General features: G+C 43.6%; 2 protein-coding genes across 2 annotated transcripts in view; both read right to left on the bottom strand.

Moving 5' to 3' along the window:
- BMERB1 (bMERB domain containing 1) overlaps positions 1 to 14010 on the bottom strand; it is a 53783-nt gene extending 39773 nt beyond the window's left edge. The window contains exon 1 of the mRNA XM_065684171.1: positions 13760 to 14010. Coding sequence (XP_065540243.1) covers positions 13760 to 13865 — 106 coding nt within the window. The 5' untranslated portion in view covers positions 13866 to 14010. The remainder of the gene's footprint in view (positions 1 to 13759) is intronic.
- A 7284-nt stretch (positions 14011 to 21294) lies between these two features.
- The window catches only part of MPV17L (MPV17 mitochondrial inner membrane protein like), a 218884-nt gene continuing 217969 nt past the window's right edge, over positions 21295 to 22209 (bottom strand). The window contains exon 5 of the mRNA XM_065684166.1: positions 21295 to 21568. Coding sequence (XP_065540238.1) covers positions 21473 to 21568 — 96 coding nt within the window. The 3' untranslated portion in view covers positions 21295 to 21472. The remainder of the gene's footprint in view (positions 21569 to 22209) is intronic.

The raw sequence follows: 22209 nt of genomic DNA, 5'->3' as shown, positions 1-22209 counted from the left end.
TGTTTTAGGAAAGATACAGGCTCCTAACTGCTGTGCTGTATTCATGGGCAGCTTTGGGATGGAAAGGGAGATACTTACTTTCTTGAACAAACAGCTGTTTCTTATCACAGTCACAGCTGTATCACAGCCTAAGAGATTATTTTCTTAATTATATACCCAGCCTGGGAATGTGTCCCATTTAAAATGCTGCCCAGAGAAATTCTCAGTACCAAGGTAATATATGACCTCATCCCCTCACAGCAGGAAACAGAAGAGAAATCTCAGTGTTCTCCAAAAATCAATGTGTGTTACAAATACTCAGTACAAAGTTGGAGATCTCTATATGAGAAGCTTTCTAAAGAGGAACATCTTAGAAAAGCTAATAGGTTTTTTTTTTTTAATCAGAATCTGATTTCATTAAATCTCCACATCACAAAGCTTGAGGCCTAGATCTTTGACATATGCTGAACATAAACATCCCGGGGAATCAGCCACCACAAAACCAACAGCCGAGACTCCTGTGTTTCTTAAGTGGAAATTCACTGTATGAATTAAACATAAGCTCAAAACCAGCTAGAAACAGATTTCACATTCAGTAAAATATTGGGATGCCACCAGCATGAAATCTGTTGTTTTTAAAAATTAATTAAGCTAAATTGCTTCCTTTTTTTCTTCCTCTTTCTCCCTCAGGTAATCTTTCCTATTCAATTCTTTGGCTCTACAATAAGATTTTCCTATTTCATTAGCTGTTTATATCTGCCCTGTTGTTACATGAAAACTTCTTCCAACCAGCAGAGAAAATAATACTGATTCTATTCAGGAAGTCTTATCAGATAGATAGACTGAACAGATAAAACACACTCACGATAACCTGTTTCAGACCAGTGTTCATATATGTAACTATTAGCATACTAGTCATAGATCTTACAGAAGTGTGATCTAAGTGAATTCTACAGGATTAATTAATGAATTTACTCGTTTGCAATTTTAGGCTCTGTTTACAAATTTTCACTTTTAATGGGAATTTATTCGGAGGAGGGGAAGGATAAGATCTTCTTAGTTATTTCCTCGGAAGTCACTATGCAAAGTAATTCACCTCCTGGAATAAAGAAGCCTTTGCTGATGAGTCTCATTTTTACCAACCTTTTTTCTGAATTATCTCTGACCTAATTTTTGTTGGTGCAGACTGGGGTATAAACTAATACCCAAGTATTGCTGTAAACAGTTCATGCTGTTTTATTTGCATCTGTTTGCACAATTTTCAGCTCATCTGCAATACTGATTAATTTAGAAATATAAACATCTGAAAACAACTGTCTTCAATGCTGCCTGTTTCTTTGACTCACCAGCAAACACCTGGCAATGCCCTGGGTTTGCCCACAGAATTGTCACTGCTATTCAGTCTTCTTCGATAGCACAGAAAACTCTCTCTACTGTTTGTAGCAGAGCACTTTCCATCAAACCTAGTAACTCTTGAGAATTCTGACTGTTCTAGTAGATACAAAACAGTTTCTAGCTGGGATATTTTGCCTTTCTACCCTAGAATAAGAAAGCCTGGGGAAATTATCAAAAGGCTATTCTATGAGGAGTTCTGTGTCCTGCTTCTTGTGTATTTTACTCCTGTGAAGGGCAATGAATGGGTTATAAACAAATTATTTGACTTCTAAGAAATGTCTTTACTCCTTTGTGCAGAGTGAATGGAAACACGCTACAAGGACAATGTTTTCTTTTATGTAAATACCTATATATGTGGAGACAGTTTTTAATTGCTTGCAACAGAGCGGTACCACACCTTCCCAGCATGAAAATAGTTACATTAGATTTACTCTGTTGTGACTAGCCACATAATTTTAAAACTGTGAAACTAAGTTCTATGAATCATAGAATCATAGAATAGTTAGGGTTGGAAAGGACCTCAAGATCATCTAGTTACAACACCCCTGCCATGGGCAGGGACACCTCACACTAAACCATCTCACCCAAAGCTTTGTCCAACCTGGCCTTGAACACTGGCAGGGATGGAGCATTCACAACCTCCTTGGGCAACCCATTCCAGTGCCTCACCACCCTAACAGGAAAGAATTTCCTCCTTATATCCAATCTAAACTTCCCCTGTTTAAGTTTTAACCCATTACCCCTTGTCCTGTCACTACAGTCCCGGACAAAGAGTCCATCCCCAGCATCTCTATAGGCCCCCTTCAGATACTATAAGGCTGCTATGAGGTCTCCACGCAGCCTTCTCTTCTCCAGGCTGAACAGCCCCAACTTCCTCAGCCTGTCTTCATACGGGAGGTGCTCCAGTCCCCTGATCATCCTCGTGGCCCTCCTCTGGACTTGTTCCAATAGTTCCATGTCCTTTTTATGCTGAGGACACCAGAACTGCACACAGTACTCCAGGTGAGGTCTCACAAGAGCAGAGTAGAGGGGCAGGATCACCTCCTTCGACCTGCTGGTCACGCTCCTTTTGATGCAGCCCAGGATACGGTTGGCTTTCTGGGCTGCAAGCACACACTGAAGCCGGCTCATGTTCATTTCCTCATCGACCAGCACCCCCAAGTCCTTCTCTGCAGGGCTGCTTTTAATCTCTTCTCTGCCCAACCTGTAGCTGTGCCTGGTATTGCTCCAACCCAGGTGTAGGACTTTGCACTTGTCATGGTTGAACTTCATAAGGCATCAGCCCACCTCACAAGCGTGTCGAGGTCCCTCTGGATGGCATCCCTTCCCTCCAGTGTATGAGTTTATTTGCTGTAAGAAATTATTATGAAAGTATTTTATATCCAGACTGATCTACATAAAAGGTAAACACAATAAAATTTCTTAACAATTACTGAGGAAAAAACTCACATCAGCAATTATGAAATCACTGCAAAATAAAAATAGGAAGATGCTTGAAAAAATGCTTTCTCCAGCTAAGATTCCTGTTGGAAGAGCTCTCATGCATGCTCTTTATTTCTGATGAGGAGTTAGTCTTAAGTTTCAGCACCCCTGTAATATACTGCTGCTGAACAGATGTAACTTGGACTACACAAGCTCAGAGTGCTTTACATGCATTAGGTATTGCCTGTCCAGTCCTCAAATCACTGCAGTTTTGCATACACAAACCCCAGAGTAGGAGTGCTGTGGTTTGAGTCGTAATTGTGTTCTTTTTTCATTTGAATGAACATACTTAGGAGATGAGGCTGAGACGAGCTGCAGTAAAGACAGGAGGAATCAAGGACAGTAGATAAATTAAGCTCAGTCATTCATTCTAGCACACCATGTCTGTAGTATCAAAGACAATAATTAATGTAGTGGAAAATGTTGCTGGAGCCTGTACAAGGGCTCTAGCATCCATCTTGATCAGAACCCCATGGCAGTATATGGAGATAATTTCATAAAATATAGCCAAGCCTTGAAATAGGCCTTAATAGTCCTCTCCTGCCCTGATTATCATCCTAGTACCACTGTCACACCTCTGCTGAATACTTTGTTCATTTGATAAATATAGTAATAAAAAGTACCATGCTTATCACTGACTGCCTCCAGGTACCTCAGTGCTTCTCACACCACAAGCACCAGTCCCTTTTTCCTCTCTCTGGAGTCGTCCAGCCAAACTGTATTAGTTATCTATTTCTAGAGGTGTGATTTGTGAGAGCAGGGGATATGTTTCTAGTATCTCTCTGATTATCTTAAAGCTAGTGCAAAAGAGAAATGAATTGCTACTATCTAAAGTGTGTAGCTTTTGGTATCTGTTCTTTAATGCCCTCACACCAAGGGAGTGGAGGAAGTGCAGAACAAATAGACACCTGTGAGAGATGAAAACCTGGTTTACATTCAAATAACTTATGATGCTGATGATGTAGTTACCGTTGGTTTTGCATATTCCTTTTTACCCTTTCCCATCATGTTATGAATTGAAAATACAGCCCTGTGCACTTTAAGGCAGTCTGTCCTTCAGAGAATAGGGATAATATGCAGCTGTATGCAGCCTGGTGAGAAAGTTTATACAGTGTATGATCTGACAGCTGTTCCTATGAGAAAATGGATCCAAAAGGAGACACAAAAAAAATGAGGAAAAACTGCCTTAAAGGTCTGAACCAAGAGCCTTCATTGTGAGTTTCAGTCAGTGGCACTGGGTTACACCTTTATCTGCAAGAAGCTATTGTAGTCTGGCTCAGGAAAACTGCCAGGAGTCAGGAAAACTCAGGAAGGGGTTTCCATCCCCAGCCCTGCCAGAGCCCTGCATGAGATTCAGCGCTGTCAGAAGGCTGTAAATAGAAACTGGTACAGCTACTGTGGAACGTTTCCTAGTGCAGAGCTTCCACTGAAGTCAATGCACATTCCCAGCTGGAGCAAGGCTGGGTTTAAGCCACACTCCAAGGAAAGCAATTCATGCTTCATCAATACACCGTATGTGATGAGAATTAAAAAGCAACGTTAAGAAACACATGTTACTTGTTCATTTATTTATGTCATTTTGCTCAGAGGTCAAAGGAAACACCCCGTGGCTTGCCATTTTATTCCTCACTAGAGTCATATTCCAATCCTGTAATACTAACACAGAGTGTCAGCATTTAAGTTTCAAATGCTGAAACAGTGCCAGCTACAGCTAATGTTCAGGTTTTTAAAGCTTATTTAGCTTGGTATTTTATAAAGACTTTTCCTATTTTTTTTTTTCAGAAAGAAAAAAGTCAACAAAAAGTTCAGACTCAGAAAGTTTTGCAAAAACTCTTTAGGAATATGTGGTTTTATGGTTTTTCCTGTGAGCATGAACTGCTAAAGAGCAGCACGTGGTGCAAGTGAAATAATAGTAAAGTGGCCACTGACATTTCTATATTTCATACCTATACAATATTCTCCTTTGAAATGATACAGTCACATACCTGGAAGCTTGTCCTCCAATGTATGAGGCATCCAGTGCTGCCAGGGAGCCACAGGCAAAAGCTGTGCCCTTCCTTAGAAGATGAAATTGCCAGAGCCCATTGAGCCAAAACCAGCTGTTTTTTTTCGCAGTGTATGCTCAGGTGAAACAGCACAGGGCTCCCTCACACAACTGACACACAATGACTTCTGACAGTTGGCAAAAAAAGCACTTGCCTTTCATCTGTGGATGTGGAGTCATTCTCTAGCAACCTCTGTTTTCACCAAGGTAACTGCTTTTGCATTCTTAATTTTGATTCAGTTTTCTTTAAATAGGCTAATACTTTCTTTTCACAACTGGCATTAGGCTGAACTGACTGCCTCCCTAGAGGTCTCAGAGGCGAGACAATGAAGCCAGTACAGCAGTCTTGATCTATACCCAGGACAAATGGCTAGCTGGCTGTCACCTCCTCTTTGAATGAGAAAGAAACTTTGTAATGGCAGGATGTTTCACACCAGAGACAAACAGATCTTGGTTTTACTGGCTTTCAAAACTCCATGGCTGTACCCTTCACTATCACATCCCACATACTCTGTGCTACAGCCAAGTACCAGCCTTAAGGAAAATGTCTCTGTCTAAAGAGTCTGCCAAACTGCAATGACTTCAGTACCCTCCCAGGCACAGTGCCCAGAGGAAGTTGTAAGAGAATCCATGGTAAAAGATCAGAGAAACTACAGAATGGATAAGTAGAGCAAGGGCACAAACACGTAAGTGCATTTCTATGACTTCCTCTTCTCTTGTGAAACAGGATAGTTTGAGAACAGCCACTCACCACAGGGGCTCCAGTGTGTTAGCTAATGATTCACTGCTCAGAGACAAGGAGATGGAAATGGCATTGCCAGTACCAGTGCAAAAGGCTCTTCAGGGAGTAAATGCGTGTTGCTCTTTGCCAAGGCTCTGCAGGACGTACCCAGTGAGAAGTGAGGGCAGACATATCAAACTCACTGGGCAGCCTGACACAGATCCCCAGGAGAGTCCTCATGGAATTGACACAGCCCCCAAATTCCCTCCTTTTCTGTTTTTGGGGTTGTCTTCTCCAAGAGAGGAACAAAACCATTAAACCACTTTATAATGAGAATCTTGTGTTCCAGTTTTATCTGTATATAAAAACCAAATGTGTCTGTCCAAAACCTCTTAAATTCCTAATCGGTAAAGGTTTGGGTGGAAGGAGGACAACAAAAAGATCTTTAAACACTGCTGATATTCTTACAATAACAAATCACCTCTTGCAATTTAGTAGTGTTTGCAATCATTAGCCTTTTGCAGTGAGCAGCTTGTCTCACTGAAAATCATTCATCCTCATTTAATGACAAATTCTCTTTGAATTATTTTCTCAAATATTTTGCCCTTTATGAACTGACACAATGTTGATTCATGTTTCTCTGCTGATCCTGAAGGGCAACTAAGATAATTATCCAAGAATACTCCTCCTGATTTCTCATAGTTTGCCCTCCAAGCATGTATTTTTCATCTCTGAATTCTGAATACATTTATACTATGCCTTTTATGTGGTTAGACAACAGAACATGTTTCATGGAAATAAATTGGCATATGATTCTGTGATTATTTATTGAGTCTCTGGGACTGTTTTACTAAGTAAGGCTTCTATGAAAACAGAACATATTCAGCTACAAAGGAAAAGCACTTTGGGATTTAGGATTACAGAGTGCTGAGTTCTAACCTTTCTGGTGCTCAGTAACTACAAGAAAACTTTATAAACTTCAATCACAATACACAGTATTTTGCAGCATATGCCCAATCCTGAATGTATGTTATTAATCCTGTTTTGTAATGCACCCAACACACCCTTGATACAGGCACACACTCTCACAAGCAGTTACCATGATTTAAACATGCTGTGCAACTAAGGGATCAATTATCAAACGTAGTCAAAGATATTACACAGACTGAGCCTATAATCCCATAGGCTACCAGCAGCAGAGATGATGTGTGTAGTTCAAAGTGTCCTACTTTCCAGGTTGAATGCATTTCTTCTGTAAAATACTTTTAAAGGAAATAGGAAAATTCATGAGCAACAGTCACAGATATGACACTTTAGCCTCAGCTGTAACTTTTCCAGCAATTATTGGTTAGCACTGGTTTAAATGTAGACACTGCATTACACATTAAGTGTTTATTTCATGCCTAACACACAAAGTTGGGCACAGAGATTTTGGAAGTCATTAACCCTCTGATTTACAAGTATCTCTGCCAAAAGAAATGTCTCTGCTGACATATGCAACTAGATGTGCAGCAGTAAGATCCTGATCCATAATAACCATGTTTTTTGCAAGACAACTCCTACTCAGAATTAGCCAGACTTCTGCTACACTCAGCTCCTCTGGCTTTGATTAGATTGGGGTGGGCTTGGTGGTAGTTTTTCTCATTTGTCTTTGTTTTGTAGCACAGGTTGGACTGCGTAGGATATAAAGTCAGCAGACAATTATGTTCAGAACCATGGGACAAGTTAGGGAGTAAATTAGCTGCACTTTTTGTTGGGAAACTGTGAACACACATAGGCCACAGCTAGAGAAGAAGGTGAAAGGCAAAAAAATCATCAAATGTAACAGGGAGACTATGGGGCAAGGGTAGCCCATTAACTGATTTTATTTCTGTCACCAGATAGAAAAATGTATTTCTATGGGGATTGTGCTACAGAACTGGACTTGGGAGACCAACAGAAGTAGCACCTGAAGATGCTGCTTCAAGGTTAACGGTTCCTCCCGTTGTTGACAAGTATTTCAGCAGGAGTGCACACTGAGGCACTAAAGTATTTGCAGTTCTCCCTTTTCCTTCTTCCTTTGTCTCAGCACCTGCCTGGAGCACCCAGCTGTGAGAGGAAGAATTAGAAAAATAGTGCACACAATACTCCAGGTGAGGTCTCACAAGAGCAGAGTAGAGGGGCAGGATCACCTCCTTTGACCTGTTGGCCACACTCCTTTTGATGCAGCCCAGGGTACGGTTGGCTTTCTGGGCTGCGAGCGCACACTGCCGGTTCATGTTCATTTTCTCACCGACCAGCACCCACAAGTCCTTCTCTGCAGGGCCGCTCTGAATCTCTTCTTTGCCCAGTCTGTAGCTGCGCACTAAGCTTCATTTTAGAGCCCTCAGACTACCATTGAAACAGGTGAGTTTTACAACTGTTTTGGAGAAAAAAGCCTCAATCCTTTCTAGAAGTCCTTTCTGGTTTTTAATGTGGAAGTTCTGTCTTGGTTTCACAGATCAGACACAGGCTGCTTTTCTTCTTGAACTACAATATAAATATGCTAACATTAGTAACTATGAACAAGAAAAAAATCCAGAACTGGCACAATCCTTTGAATCAGTTACCTTCATTGATTACAATGTTTTGCCAAACACATTTTTAAAAGGTGTGAGATTCACTACTAGTGTTTTATGGTCACATGTGAATTTCTTGGTCACTATTCAAAAATTTTACAGGTTTTTATTTTAATGGAGACATGGAACAAATATTACATTCTGTATTGGAGCTGGTCTTCAGACTTTCATAAAACCAGCAGACTTGCTGCTTCTAGAAAAAGAAATGAAATTGTGTATATCCTTCAGTTAGCTTCTTTCCCACTTATTTGACTAGATGTTCTGAATAAGCCTTACCTGTTTTGTCTGTTTGATTGCCTGAAATAGATACAATGGACAGTTTAGGGGAATTTTAGATTGGATATAAGGAAGAAATTCTTTACTGTTAGGGTGGTGAGGCACTGGAAAGGGTTGCCCAGGGAACCTGTGAATGCTCCATCCCTGGCAGTGTTCAAAGCCAGATTGAACAAAGCCTTGGGTGGCATGGTTTAGTGTGAGGTGTCCCTGCCCATGGCAGGGGGGTTGGAACTAGATGATCATAAGGTCCTTTCCAACCCCACCTATTCTATGATTAACAGTAACACAAAGGCGTCACTCTGGAGCAACAGCAGTGGTAGTTGGGCTATATATATTATATAAATTGTGGGGGTTTTTTATGGGTGGGTTGGTTGGTTGTGGTTTTTGTCATAAATCAGAGTGAAGACATGATGAGACTGGGGGACAGTATCACGACAGCGCAATAGGCAGGGTCATACTGCATTCCTGACTGACTGGAGAAGTGTTACAGAAAGCACTGAAGTGGGTTTGTGGACGTTTGTGCAATATGCAGGGTACTACGGAAAAAGGCGTGTGTTTGAATATTTAACTACCAGATGATAGAAACAGCTACACTGATGCAGGTCTGGTTTTAACTGTGGGTAATGTGGAGTAAACTTCAGCTCCCTGCGAGTCCCAACTCTTCCCTCATACTGAGAACTCCTGAATTCCCAGCACTGCTTTGTAGATTCTGACCTGGCAGCCCTGAGCACCACTGCAACTTGCTAATCACTTTTCCTTCCCGGTATTGTGAGACAACACAAGTCACCTTTCACTCTCATGAAGCAATACAGGAGAGAGAAAAATGAGGACACCCACCAAGTACCAGGGCTGGGTCCACCTTTGTTAGAGTCTAAGTAAGTTTGCTTTTCTACAGTTACTTGTGACTGATCCAGCATGAATAACACAGCAGTGCACTGCTGTCTTACAGGAACCAACATACTGTCTATACTAGATATATAGAGAGCTATTAAATCTCCAGATTTTAGGAAGCTGACACAAAATTCAAGAATAAATTGACATTTACCTACTTTATGATTAATACATATAGGCTGTGATTAATACAAACCCATCCTAGCTACTGAATGGTGACTGGAATGACAAGTGTCACAGGACCCACTGTGCAGGCTTTGCTGTGCAAGACAGATGTGTTTCTCTGTTGCTGTGTTTCTCTGTTGCTACTTGATTGATTTTTTAATATTGCAACAGAATTTTTTCAAATTATTATAAAATGTTACAGAGCAACATTAAAACATCATGAGCTAGATCCCATTCTAAGATGTAGCAATTCTGTTCTGTCAATGAAATCAAGTCTTAAAGGTGGCACAAGCAGTTCCCAGTAGATTAGATAAAGCAAGTACCCATAATCAGGGTATAAATGCCTTTTCTTCATTCTTCCTTCACCAGAGAGAAAAGATGACTTGGCTGCAGGACTGCTAGCTATGTTATTGCAATCTGTGGTTATTTTCTTTTTATTTTTTCAAGTTTCTGCAAGCTGCAAGACCATCTCTGTGCATAACAGTACTTCTAAAACAATTTCTATCAGAAATGTTTCAGATAGATAGAAGCCATCCACCTTCCCCTGCTGCCAAGAAATGCAACCGCAAAATACTAAATAGTATGTATTTTCAGTGTTTGATCCACTCTCAGTGCTCAGCAGTGGAGCATATGAATACATACAAGAGTATCCTTCTGGCTAACAATCTTTGAATGGTTTTTGAGCCACAGTGTGGTGAAATAAGCTTTCACATGCGTCAGCCAAGGATCTCTGTGAACCTGAGAACAGTAGCATCCTTCTGCTATTGGAACAAAGCAAAACAATTTCAGAACTAGATAAAATCACCCCACTGGTGCTGTTCTGGAGTGCACTGCCATCTCCCAGTATCCTGCCTGGACATAATCTATGACAACATTCACAGCATGAAGGGAGAGCAAGTAAAGCCAACTACAAAGGCTTCATGCCACTACTGAGTCTCATGTTGGGGATCTCCAGCCTCCTCTTCAGTGCTGGCCTGTAACAGGGCCCAATTCCTCTAATCCCTTTTCTACTCAAAACCAGTTAAAAAGGTGGACTTCTGCAATACAGGAGTGTGGCAGCTTACCTCCAATGCCAAGTTACCATTCAAATGAAAACAGTAAGCAAATTTCATGGTGCACTAAATTGCATCAGTATATAACCTTTGCATGTTTTTGGCATTTCTGCTTCCTTATACTGACTAAGCTGGAGCATTCATCAGGAATTCTGCATTTTCCAGACCTCATACAACTGAAAGAGGAAGGAAAAGATCAGCAGAAAAGTATTCAAGAAGTGCAATGTTCAAAAGGATGTTGAAAAACTGCTTGCTTTGTGGCTATTTCCCTGGTGTGGCACACAGTTATTTAATCAGGGCATTATGAGTCCCTGCTGACAGCAAGACAGATGATTCCAAATGAAGCTGTGCCCTTAGTACTGAGGACTGACCAAAATGCTCGACTGCTCTGCTTCTAAGCAGACTCCCCCAAGACACATTGTTGTTGTTATACAACCCTGATAATTTATAAGCCTAACTTTGTCTACATGTGTGCACTAGAAAATGCACAAGTTGCTCTGTGCCTTATTTGTAAGGTTTTTTGGTCCTTGGAAATTCCTTCCTGTATATGAAGAGAAAGTCTTTTGTGTCTCCTTAAAGAGACATCTTTAAACAATCTGCTTTGTATTTTTTTGCATGCAAACCCACTGAAGATGATTATACCCTCAGGTTGTGGAGCATCAGACCCTCAGCTACTGTGAACCAGATTAACCTCATTGATAATCTGCCTTAAAGAAGCCAATGTAGAACAGAAATACACATGATGTTATATTTCATGGCTATGAAGTAACTCATCTTTGGTTATAACCAATACCCAGCAGTGCTTTCTATACCACAGATAAAAAAGTTAGCACAAAGCTCCCTTTCTATTTAACAGGTTATACAGAAACTACGGAACTTCTGTGACATTCTTACTGTAATGGACATAATCAGGATATACATTCTCTTGTGGTATGGCTACACCCACATCAGAAAGCACTGACTAGGAAATGGCACTCCACCATGCAGAGCGTTGTACAGATACACAAGTTCTACCTCCAAAGAGATCCTGATTTGAGACACAATAAATCATCAGAATAAAAATAAAGGCAAATGCATATGCAGTGATAGACTTCTCCTTTTGTTAATGCTATTACTTATCACTTCATATTTAAAACAAATATGCAAATACCAAAGGGTAACTGTTGACATTACCAAAAAAGAGGGATGACACTTTTTTAGCTTCTTCCCAGACCTTCTGGAGACCACTGGCATCATGCCATTCCATTTAGGACCTATGCTGTAAGGGATCATTAAATAGTAAAGTCTATTTCTTTTTAATCACTGCAAAAGTGTGACCAGAAGTCAGCATAAGGATTAAAATAGGAAAGATATGCAGGGGTCATCTAAAAGCTCCCATAAATAGCATTTTCCATGGCATTTTAAGAAAATTAAAGAAAATTGAAGACCAGCAAACAAAACATCAATTATTCAAATAGCAAAGTCTTAATATAATAATTTACTACTTTTCACAAAGAAACATTCTCGTTGAACTGAATCTCAAAGCTCAGCAGCAGAGCCAGGGTGCAGACATCTGCGCACTTGGTTCTACTCCTACCAACAGCTCATTCTGGTACCTGGTCAAGCTGTGATTTGGGTGGAAGCTCAACGCTGAGCACATATTTTTGAGCAGATTGAGTCTCCCACTCTGTCTCTGTGCTGCCCTCTGCCAAGCAGATGATCTTTTGTCCAAAGCTTACAAGATGTAGCCCTTCTGTTGCCTCGAGCTACAGTTACTATTATTACAAGTGCTGCACTGCACTTGGCTCCTGAGCTCTGGAACAAAACCAGACATATTTAAGAGAACAAGAAAAGCAAACGCTTGTATCTTGCCAGAGAACCTGCAAAACTGTTGCATGTGTCTGACTCAACCAACCCAATCAACAGTAAATTCAGCCTTCAATTCCATTTTAGAAAGTGTGGAGTTACTCAGTCCTGAACCTCTGCCAGGCACTGCAACAAAACCAACACTGCAACTGAAGCATCAGAGTGGGAGAGTTATACCTGTGTCATCAACATGAAGCAGACAATAACACAGCCATGAAAAACTGGAGACAGAAGTGAAGTATGATTCCAGATACAGTGGTATCTGAAACATCTAAACGTAACGAAAGTGCTGGCCAAAACCTGCTACCAGGATGCTGCAAAGCCACAGGACGTCATCAAAAGGCATCCAGGTGAGGCTTCAGGATGCGCATCAAAAAACGGATGGTGAATCAAGAACACCAGCAACCCCGGCATCAGCCAAGGTGAAGGTGTCACAACAGGTACACATAAAGCTTTTTTTTTTTTTTTTCCTGTGGCCTAATCAAGCACTTGATGAAACTTGGAAAATATTTTTCTTTATACTAGTAGAGAGCTTTTTGTCATAGTCTATTCAAGCTTTCTTGCCTGAAGGAAAATTAGAAGGGGTTTAGGCTTACTAAAGATAGTTATACCTAACTATATGCCTATAAAAGAATAATAACTGATCTCTTAGGGGAGATGAGGTCTCCTGTATAACTGGAATTGGCAGCTATTCATCTTTTTAACTACTCTTTCCATCAGCACTTTGGAAAGGTTATGTCAATTGCTGCTTTCTGGAAAATTATGAATTCAAGAAAGCTCTTTTGCCACAGAGTATTTGTTGAGCTCATAAACAGAGTGCAGCCCTAAAGAAGTGAACTAAGTGCTGTCTTCCCGTGCCCCTATACCTGAAACAACAGGAGGAAATAACGAGGCTGTCATCTGTGCCTTTCAAACGTGAAGCACATTAAAGACTACAGGTATTTATGACAAGCCATACATTAAAACCCGCCTAACCTCCCGGTCACCCCGCCTCAGCCACCGCTCATCGCTTCACTTCGCGGAGCGAACGAGCAACCCGTTCCGCAAGGTGCCCGGAGCTGCACCGACCCGGCTCCAGCCCTCTGCTTCCTGGTCCCTCGACAGAGAAAAGCCGTTCGGGTCCGACACAGCCCCCTTGGGAAGCACCAGCCACAGAGGGCAAAATGGTCACCCAAGCCTTCCTCCCCGAAAAGCCCACGGCGGCTTCACCATGTTAACAGGAACCGCGAGCGTGCTCTCCTGACGGGGGCCGGAGGATAAACGCCGCCGCTCGGGGCTGCCTCGGCCAGCCGGGCCCGCGCCCCCCACTCACTTCTTCCCAGTGCCTCCGCCTTCCATTCCGTCTCCTCCACCGCTCCGTAGCGCCTCATCGGTCTCTCGGCCTCCGCGCTGGCAGAGATGGACCTCTTCAGCTCCATGGTCTGGCCGGGCGGCGCGGGGCTCCGCAACTCACTTCATGTCACCGCGGCCGCGAGCCAACTGCCGCGGAGGCGACGCGCGGGTGACCGCTCCTCTGCGCGGAACGGGAGACCACGGGCGGAGAGAGGGAGGAGCGGGAGAGAAGGGGCGCTGCGCACATGCTCAGTGCGGGGCTGGGGAAGCAGGGAAACAATGCGAACTGTAAACCCCTCCCGGGGGGCTGATACATGCTGCACACACCCCCTGCCCGATGAGGGCTCCGGGCGGGTCGAGTCCGTGCCTCCCGCTTGGGTGGGTAGGCTGACCTATACGGCTGTGCTGCCATGCAGCTCGGTCCGTGGCTAGCTGGTTTTGTCTGCTCATCCCTGCACCTGCCGTGCTCATTCCCATCACATAGCGGAAGCGAGATTTAGTAAATACGCTCGCTGCCAGGGCACAGGAGGACTGTCCTTGTGGCCAGTGCAGCTCTGAGCACAGCTGCTGGCCTGAGTACCTGGGGTATAATGGTTAAAATACACACCCATTCACACTTAACATCTCAGTTGCTGTGCATGCAGCCTTTGGCTTTCCTAGCATCATGTTGCCGAAAGCCACACAGCACCCAAACAAGTGATAGGATTTTGTATTTCTCATAACCATATGTATTTTCCATAATCATGCAGTTTTGGTACTTACACAGCCTGCTGGGGTTAGAAGAGAAGGAAATGACTGTGAGAAAGCACAAATGTGGTGATAATTGTTACTCATTTTTTCTTTTACCGTAGGGGAGGTTATACAGATAAAATCCCTGAACAGCATTTTAGAGTTGGACAGTGCTTTTGCTAGTGAAATCCCATTACACGTTACTGAGTGTGGTATCATTTCTGATGTAAAGACAACAAAGTAGGAGTTGGGCAAGTTACCCCATAGCAAATCAGGGATTTAGTACTCCTTGCCTGATTTATGAAGAGTCATGGGGTACTGGCAATGCTGAATACATGATGGGTGCATGACAGGCTGTTTGTGTATCACCTGCTTTTGCCTACAAACTTTGTCTTGCCCTTCAGTCAGCAACACTTCAGGAGTACTATCTCTGTATTCAGTGATTACTAATTGGGCAGATGCACATTGCTGGCTATACCAAAAACCAGTTTGTTTGGGGGGCACTTGACATGTTGGAGAACAGAAAAACTCCACATTGGTTTTAAAATTGTGACTGAAAATCTCTGTAACCATTTCTCTGCCTTTCCAGAAAATTGGAATTGGCTAACAAAATGAGTTGGACAATGTTTTAGGAGGTCATTTAGGAATGTTTTTTTCTTTATCACCTGTGCTCCCAGGGATAAGCCATGATTTGAGCACCAGACATGCTGGAAGAGCACTTGCTGGCTGACTGTGCAATGCTCCATCCTTGCTGGTTTTAGCCTTAGGAGATGGAGACCAAAGACAGCTCTAAGTCAAACAGAAAAGCTGGTGGCAGCACTCTGCACAGCTGATTTTGGGTGACAGTGCAGCTGCCTGCTGGGGTGGGCTGGACTGACTCACTTGTAGAAATGAGGAACACAAGTGTGGGAGGAACATAAGAGCCCATCTGGGATCTGGATGAGAATTGGACTAAGGGGAACAGCCTGACTATGGAGAAGGGCCAATTTTGGTGGATCTGAAGACTATTTAACTTCAATCCACCCCTTTAAGTTTTTCAGGTAATTATAATCCAAGTGCATTGTTTAGGAGATGGAGGAATGATCCTAGAAATGGAATACTTAAACCTCTGCATTTGTTACTATGGGAGAAAAACACCCACTGGCTAGAAACTTGGATGCAGAGTTTAATTACACAAAGTAATGAATGTATAAGGTGATGTATTGTAACTAGGAAGTTTTTACCTGCTGATTTTGAAAAAATCACAAAATCCAGTATGGGCCCAGCCTTGCATTGTTAGTCATGAGAGCAGATATGTGGAAGCCATCCTGCTGAGTTCATTTGCACAGTTGTTTTTGAAATGCTAAGGCTTAAGTCTGTACCAATTATTTTGCTAATGCTCTGAGTATTTTTGCTGTTGCAACTTTGGAGCATTGTCACTGCTGCATTTGCAAGTGGAATTCAATCTCTCCCCTATTGATGGCTCCGTTCAGTGTACCTCAGCAATATATATGCATTTCTTTACTCACAAAAGTTGGTTTTCTTCTCCTGAAAGCACTGTTAAGGAAGAAAATATAAAAATTCAGGTCTCTCTTCACTGCTTGTAAGATAATGCCTGGTAGAAAACCAGAGGTGCACTTTGCTCTTGTGGTTACTTCCCCTGACTGCAGTGAAGGTAAGAGTCAGGGTCATTCTTTGTCAGGCAGTATAGCCATTCTAACATGAAAATAACAAAGCGTTAAACTTCTGCCCAGGGATTTTATGGATTTATCATTATAATAAAAGCAACTTGGTTGATGAAACAAAATGAAATTAAGTGGAAAGTTGGGGCTGTTCAGCCTGGAGAAGAGAAGGCTGCGTGGAGATCTCACAGCAGCCTTCCAGTATCTGAAGGGGGCCTATAGGGGTGCTGGGGATGGACTATTCATTAGGAACTGTAGTGATAGGACAACGGGTAACGGGTTCAAACTTAAACACGGGAAGTTTAGATTGGATATAAGGAAGAAATTCTTTACTGTTAGGGTGGTGAGGCACTGGAATGGGTTGCCCAAGGAAGTTGTTAATGCTCCATCCTTGGCAGTGTTTGAGGCCAGGTTGGACAGAGCCTTGGGTGGCATGGTTTAGTGTGAGGTGTCCCTGCCCATGGCAGGGGGGTTGGAACTAGATGATCTTAAGGTCCTTTCCAACCCCAACTATTCTATGATTCTAGGATTATGCACAGTTACTCCATTTTGTATGCATTAATGCCCTGATCTATAAGGGGCACTGTGCTCATGTAAGTTGACTGGATAACATAAATTGTGGGATTCATGTGAATCTGTCCTATAATATCTTTTAAAGAAACAAATCTTGTTTCAGAACATTTCTGTGTTGGAGGAATTACTATATTCCTTAATATGTGATGTCATGGCTAATCTTGTTTCCTATGAAAATACCTCCTCTTGAATCTTCATCTCCCATTAGGGTTCTCCATAGGTCCAGATACTTAGAATTTTCCCGGTTACTCCTGCTACCCTTTGGTACTTCTGATCCTGCATCCCAGAAGGTGTTTCAGCAATGTGTTAGGTGCGTGGTGGGCTGTAGCCTCCACACCTTCACACTGCTGTGCTACGCCTCTCTGCCACCTCCAAACCTCTCTTGTCAGGCATATGCACAGCACAAAAATATCCATGGCACAAAAAGGAAAGGCTGTGATAGAGCATTCAAGGAAAATGCCTGTCTGCTGAGAAACCTGATAGTCAACCAGATTTTAGAAGCACACACTTAGCTTCATGATGCTTCCTCCCCTCCAGGATCAGATGCAGCAGTGCTGCTGTGAGATGAATACAGAGGGCCACAATTACGCTGAAGAATCTACACAAGCCCTTAACGTAGTGTTGTTTTAGGGCACCATTCACATAAAATAATCCCTGCAATAATAACATTTATCGATGTTTGAAATTCAGCCAAGTAACTTTTTCAAGGAACCAACCTCATCCTATGGCACGGGTAGAAATGAGAGTGTCATAACCCAGCACAGGGCTTGTTTGAGGTTGCTGCAGCCAGGATCCTCACCACATACTGGTGGGCCACGTGGTCAGGGTGAGCACTGTGGGTAAACATACAAAGCTTCACTCAGCACAGTGCTTACCAATGAATGAGGACCTGTGCGCCCTGCAGCTATGGCTGTATGATGTGATACGGCAGCAGCGTGCTGTCCTGGGAGCTGTAGTGCTAAATCTGTATCTTGCACTTCACCTTTTCCCAAATCATTATGACCAGTCTATACAGACAGCTTTACATAGTGGGAGAAAATGGTTCTAATGTGTTAAGTGTCCCTCGCCTTGTGTCATAACACAGCATGAGCTTGTCTGAGTAAATGGAATCTTATTGTATTACGAATTCAAGTTATCACAAAAAATCAGGTCTGTGTCATTCTATTTCCTACAAATCTGTATTATCACTCTCCCTGAAAGAGCTGTATTAGACTAGAGCAAATCTCATTTGCTTTTCAGAGTCATAATTAAATATATCTAGTTAAAAAGACAGGGATGGGATAGCTAAAAGTTACAGGAAGATCCTTGATACAGAAAACATTTTCTTGCTCTAAGCTTCCATCTTCAATTTCGTGTTAGCATGAAAGAGCTTTCAGAAGCCTGGCCTCTGACATTCTGCACTTGTAAGAGGATCTGCTGTAGCAGTACTGTGCAGAATGAGGGCCTGGATTCACAAGCCAGTGCCAGCCCTTATCATATTGTTCCCTTTTTTATGAATCCTAGCTCATGTTTAGTTAGTGCCCTTTCTATATTTATATATTTAGAATTACAGGCTTTCCATATATTAACCATTCTTATCGAAATATTTTTCAGGCTAAAGTAACTTTATAAATAATTACAATATTCACAGTAAAGTAACTAGGATGTTGGTCCTAGTTACCAAATTGCATGCAAAATTCGTGAACAAATTCAAAAGACCTTAGGGGAGACAGAGCGAAGGAAGAGATGGAAAGACAAAAATGCAAGCGCATTTACTCTCTCTTTCTTTCCAGAGAGGAAAGATCACACACTTTCTTTTTTGTTTTGCTCCCACAAAGTTATGCTACAGGGCAGATTGCCACAGGCTAGTCCATGTGTGAATTCTTGCCCTTTTCAGTATGTCCTTACCATAGCGATATGAAGGCACAAAATCACCATTCATCTTGCTCTCCAGTACACTCCTTTTCCTGAGGCCAATGGTGCCAACTCTGCCAGACATAATGCTAGATGAAGCAGACAACTGTTCTGACCTGATACTGTAACTCCTTCGTTCTGGCCCCCATGTAACATCTATGTTGGTGACCCAATTTGCAAATCCAGTTGATGATATAGGGCAGGACAGAGAAGATGGAACAGCATGTTATGACCTCTGAGTGGTATTTCTCTTCACCTATTGACTGAGTTGAGAAAGTGAATTCCAGTGTCATGCTCTCCATGATACTAAAGCAGAAATCAAAGCTAGCATAGGAAAATGCCGAGTGAAAGATGTGTTTGTGCATTGCAGATAGCAGCATTGTCAGCCAGTGAGTTCAGTGGGAAACATCTAGCTGCCCATGTTGGGAAGTTGTTGAGGACAGAATCTGGAAGTCTTACTTAATACTGCACATGTTCAATTGGTCTTTTCTACAGCTAAGGATGAACACAATGTGCACCCCCATAGTGCACGAACTGATATCTGAAATACCAGTCATTACATCCACTGGGTTGACAAAAGATATGTTGGCATTTGCTTGGAAGATATTAGCTGTCCGATTAACACTCCCAGGCAGGGATGCTGGCCCAATTGGGAAGAAGACATACAGGACTCCAGTGAGACCTTTGAGCTCTGTCCCCATGTATCATTAAATGTATTTTACTTGCCACCGTCTTTCACCAGACTCCCCAAACCTTCCATGTAAAATCAATACCAGAAGTCCTTAGGGTTTCTTGGCAGCAACCTCTGTCTTGATACCAACCCCCAGTGAGAAAGAGCTTTTTTTGATCTTTCTGTGTTTCACTGCCTGGCAAGGTTGGCTTTTTTTCTGCCTGGCAAGTGAGAGCAGCACTGTAAATGCCATTCATTCATTTCTCCTTTTGAAAGAAGTTCAGCACTATTTCTTAACAATGGTCAAGGCTTGGATACACACCGTTTGCCTGCGGGCTCATTCCAGAACCACCTCTATTGTCACAATTCCTTGCTCTCAGCTGAATGGAACTTTCTGATCTACCTTATTCCTTCCATTTGCAGCGGTGGGAATCAGAAGAATCACAGAATAGTTAGGGTTGGAAAGGACCTTAAGATCATCCAGTTCCAACCCCCTGCCATGGGCAGGGGCACCTCACCCTAGACCATGTCGCCCAAGGCTCTGTCCAGCCTGGCCTTGAACGCTGCCAGGGATGGAGCATTCACAACTTCTTTGGGGAGCCTGTGCCAGTGTCTCACCACCCTCACAGCAAAGAACTTCTTCCGTATACCCTGTGAGAGGCCGGACTCGGGGCCGCCGCTTAGCCGCGGCAGGTACCGGCAGTGCCGGCGCCGGGGAGCCGCTTCTCCAACGCCCTTTCGCCGTCCCCGCCCCTGCTGCGGTCCTGGGGCGCGCCTGCGCCACCGTCTCAGGCCCGGCACGGCCGCCGGGCAGTACGGGAGCCCGGTGAGTCGCGACCGGTAGCAGCAGGCCTGTGCAGCGGCGTTGGCGCCTCCCCGCTGGCACCGCACCGGGCAGGAGCGTAACGGCAGCGGCACGGCCCCGCCGCCTCGCCGGCACCTGGGACACCACCCCCCACGGGTCATGGCCAGGCTGGGCCGCGGTTACTGCCCGACGCTCGGAGGTTCTGTGCTCCCGGAGCCCTGCACCCGAGGTTCTGCACGGCCCTGTCTGTATACCCTGCTGTCTGCACACCGTTTGGAAGATACCCATCTCAGCTTGGCCATTCACCCTCCGAGCAATCAGTCACTGTATTTGGTACATCAAAATGAAATAAATTGCTAATAAATTAATTTTCCAAGCCAAGAAGTGTGCAGCAGCTTGTGCTGTCACCTGGATCTTGTCACTGGCCACCCTGTCCCCTTCTGTCTCTCCCACAGCCCTCTTCTCCATTCCTGACATTGTAGCCTGAAAACCAAACTCCAGATCCTGAACCTGCACAGTTACTCCTCGCACTGTTCATGACCCAGCACAAACTGGCAGTTCTCCTCACTAAAACCTGCGTGTGGAAACCAAAGCTGCAGAACTGGATCACCTGGAGAGACCAGCTGAGAACCCCCACTGAAGATGGACACCTCACCGACACCAAGCAAAAGGCAGTTCCTGCCTCAGAATGCTTCCAACCTATGGAGAAATGAGCACTATATCACAGAACCATATTTAGCCTTAGGAGGAGAAGAATGGTTTTCCATGATCTTGGACAATCTTTTTACCTGCCCTTCAGTTCCCCACTGTGTGTGAAGTTCCCACAACACTGTTAGGATTGAACCAGTGCAGAGTCCTAGCTGCCGTAGGTGCAGCAGCAGCCGCCATCTGAATGGTTCTTACAGGAGTAAAGCTCCAGTGTTCAGCCCATGGTGCTCAGTAGTGTCACCACTCTGTGTTAGAACAATGCACACAACACACTCCTCGAGAGAAGCTGTTTTCCTCCTACAGGTGTGTGTGACAGGCAGGAGCCTGGTGAATTCCAGTTTAAAACCCGTGGATGGGAGCTCAAGCTGGAGAGAAGGGCAGGTTGTGGGGCTGGGTGTGGGACTGGCAGTGAACCAGCACGCTCCCTGCTCACAAAGCCGCTGTCTGCTCTTTGGTGGAGGGGCAGAAATCTGTGATTACATGTACATATATGTTTTATTTGCCCAGGTTGAAAGAAAGGTGCACAAGCTGCTTCACAGTTACATATTTGGAGAAGAAGAAACAATTGCAATTGTTTTGTGTTAAACTTAGAAGAAATCTGTGCTGATGTAAGGACTCTTGGTACGGTGCTTAATTACAAATAAATACTTATGTTCAAATTTCTTGGTATAGAAGATGGTCACAATGCAATTTTAGAGCGCTGGATTTCAGAAAGAGGGTGGTTTTCCTTTTGCCGGAAAGGCCAGGAGGCTGAAAGGAAAAATTAGAAAAGTTATCTGAGAAGTTACTCAACATTCTAAAGTGGAAAAATGTCATCATCAGAGGGAGGTCTTGTCCATCTGTTACACTTTTTATGAAAGGTGACTCTAGTGGAGGGGATAAACAAAGCCCAAGAGAAGTACACTTTTTTTTTTTGAACAATCTGGACCAAATCATCTGCTGAGATCACTGGACAATCCTAAGAGATGACTAGCAGAGGCTGTGTTTTGTCTCCACTGCTGCCTTCCCTGCAGCCACCAACTGGTAGACAGGAGCCACTCCGCAGCAAACCTTTGATTTCACTTGCTCAGGGTGAGCTCACTGAAGGCAAACCGACCGACCCACTTGCAGTGAGCCTCCAGCAAATCCCTCTGCACTGTAACCAGTCTCGTTCACATCATGCCTGACTCTGGGTCCCACCACGCACAGTGCTGCACTGGGGGGAGAGCAGTGCTGCTCTGGGGGGAAAACAAGGTGCCCTGGGACAGGAGGGACAAGTGGAGCCCTGCTGGAGTGCCAGAACCCATGGAACATCCCTGGGGGCGTGGTGGCACCTGTGCTGTGTCACAAGGCCCGTGCAGTTCTGGAATTCCCAGGGGTGCCCAGAGCAACGCGGGGTGCTGGACAGCCTG

This window comes from Lathamus discolor, chromosome 6, assembly GCF_037157495.1.
Source record: "Lathamus discolor isolate bLatDis1 chromosome 6, bLatDis1.hap1, whole genome shotgun sequence".
Classification (NCBI taxonomy): Eukaryota; Metazoa; Chordata; class Aves; order Psittaciformes; family Psittacidae; genus Lathamus; species Lathamus discolor.
Note: the sequence above shows the minus strand (reverse complement) of the source record. Positions and strands in the feature narration are given on the sequence as shown.